The 1536-nt window shown below is 52.6% G+C and overlaps 1 protein-coding gene across 1 annotated transcript; it reads right to left on the bottom strand.

Moving 5' to 3' along the window:
- Positions 1-6: 6 nt before the first annotated feature.
- LOC126496527 (globoside alpha-1,3-N-acetylgalactosaminyltransferase 1-like) lies at positions 7-1530 on the bottom strand. The gene is made up of 3 exons (XM_050134013.1): positions 1066-1530; positions 946-981; positions 7-248 (listed from the first exon to the last, which is right to left on the bottom strand). Exons 1-3 carry the CDS (start codon positions 1140-1142, stop codon positions 110-112), a joined length of 252 nt encoding a protein of 83 aa, XP_049989970.1. The 5' UTR covers positions 1143-1530; the 3' UTR covers positions 7-109.
- Positions 1531-1536: the final 6 nt, after the last annotated feature.

The following is a 1536-nucleotide window of genomic DNA, read 5'->3' as shown; positions in this document are numbered from 1 at the left end:
AAGCAAGCTCCTCCATATCACTGCCTAGCACTCGGCCACACTGGCCTCTCTAGACCACAAACCCCAGTGGCTCAAGGAGACCCAGCCCCACCCCTGCCTAGCCCACTACTCACTTCCCCACGGCGAACACGGTGACTCCGATGGTCAGGTTCAACGGCTGGTACATATTCTGCAGAAGCTCTGGGTTGAAGGTTCCCTCGGAGATGATGGGTGCCAACCAGGGGGTAAGCGTCAGCAGCTCTGTGGGTCTGGCATGGGGGAGGCTCAGGCCATGGAAGCCTCCCCATTCAGAAGCCTGGGTAGCTCTTGGCCAAGTTACTGGGCCTCAGTTTCCCCATGAGAAAGTGGGGATAATAACAGTTACCTCCTGCTAGGGCTGGGAAGTCTAGGAGTTGGCACAGACAGTGTGTCTAAAGCAGCGGTTCTCAACCGTGAATTGTGACCCCTTTGGGGTTGGGGCTGCATATCGGATGTTTATATTACAATCCTTAATAGTAGCAAAATTACAGTTATGAAGTAGCAACAAAATAATTTTACAGTTGGCGATCACCACAACACGAGGAACTGTAGTAAAGGGTCTCAGCGATAGGAAGGTTGAGAACCATTATTCTAGAGCACTCCCACCGCAGACCAGAGGGTGCCCATAAGGTGACAGAATAAGCCACTGGGGACAAGCCAGTATCCAACCATATGCCACAGTACCCCTGCCTACTGCTCCAACCTCCTATAAAGTAGGTAATATTGTGATCTCCACAAAAGGTAAAGCTCAGAACAGAAAGCCAACTGCCTAGGGTCACACAGTCATTGCGTGGCAGGTGAAGCTCAGCTCCCTGACGCTCTGGCGCCCAGGTCCCCTTTACTATCGGTACCGCCACCATCCTCTGGCCTCATTGGCTCTCTCTGGCTCCCCTCCCTGCTGCTACCAGGCCATTCCCTGACACCTACCTGTGTTCTAGCAGCTTAGGCTGAGGGTACTGGAACCTGTAACCAGGAAGGGGCAGTGTGAGGAAGGGAAGGCAGTCCCCGCTCCTGGGGCCAGAATCTAGGGAGAAACGGTAGACTTACTGTGTCACGGGCTGGAACAACTTCTCCTGCCTGAACTGCAGCTTCATGTTGCTGGTGACAAAGACAGAGAGTGGCATTTGTTCAGGACACGCTTAAACATGAAGGTTAAGAGAAAGAGAGGCACTTGGGGAGAAGGAAAACACCTGAGATGATGCATGTGGGCTTGAGGGAGGGTTCCCTTACCTTTTCCTTGAGACAAGGTCTCTTGCTGGCTTGGAGCCTGCCTAATAGGTTAGGCTGGCTAGCAGCTGCCCTAGCGATCTACCTGGCTCCACCTCCTCGGCATGGGGACTGTAAGGGAATCCATACCATCATACCCATTGTTTTCAAAGGCTCCGGAGACCGAACTTGCAAGGAAAGTGCTTTACTGACTGAGCCTCTCACGGGTCCTACGTCAATTATTCGCAAGTGCACAGCTCACTGGCAATGTTGCACAATCATCACTATTACCTGTGCCAAGAACTAGCTTAC

The sequence above is a fragment of the Alexandromys fortis genome, unplaced genomic scaffold (genome assembly GCF_014885135.2).
Source record: "Alexandromys fortis isolate MF-2015 unplaced genomic scaffold, M_Fortis_MF-2015_v1.1 scaffold_6981, whole genome shotgun sequence".
Taxonomy (NCBI): Eukaryota; Metazoa; Chordata; class Mammalia; order Rodentia; family Cricetidae; genus Alexandromys; species Alexandromys fortis.
The sequence above is the reverse complement of the archived record's forward strand: the minus strand, read 5'-3'. Positions and strand labels throughout refer to the sequence as shown.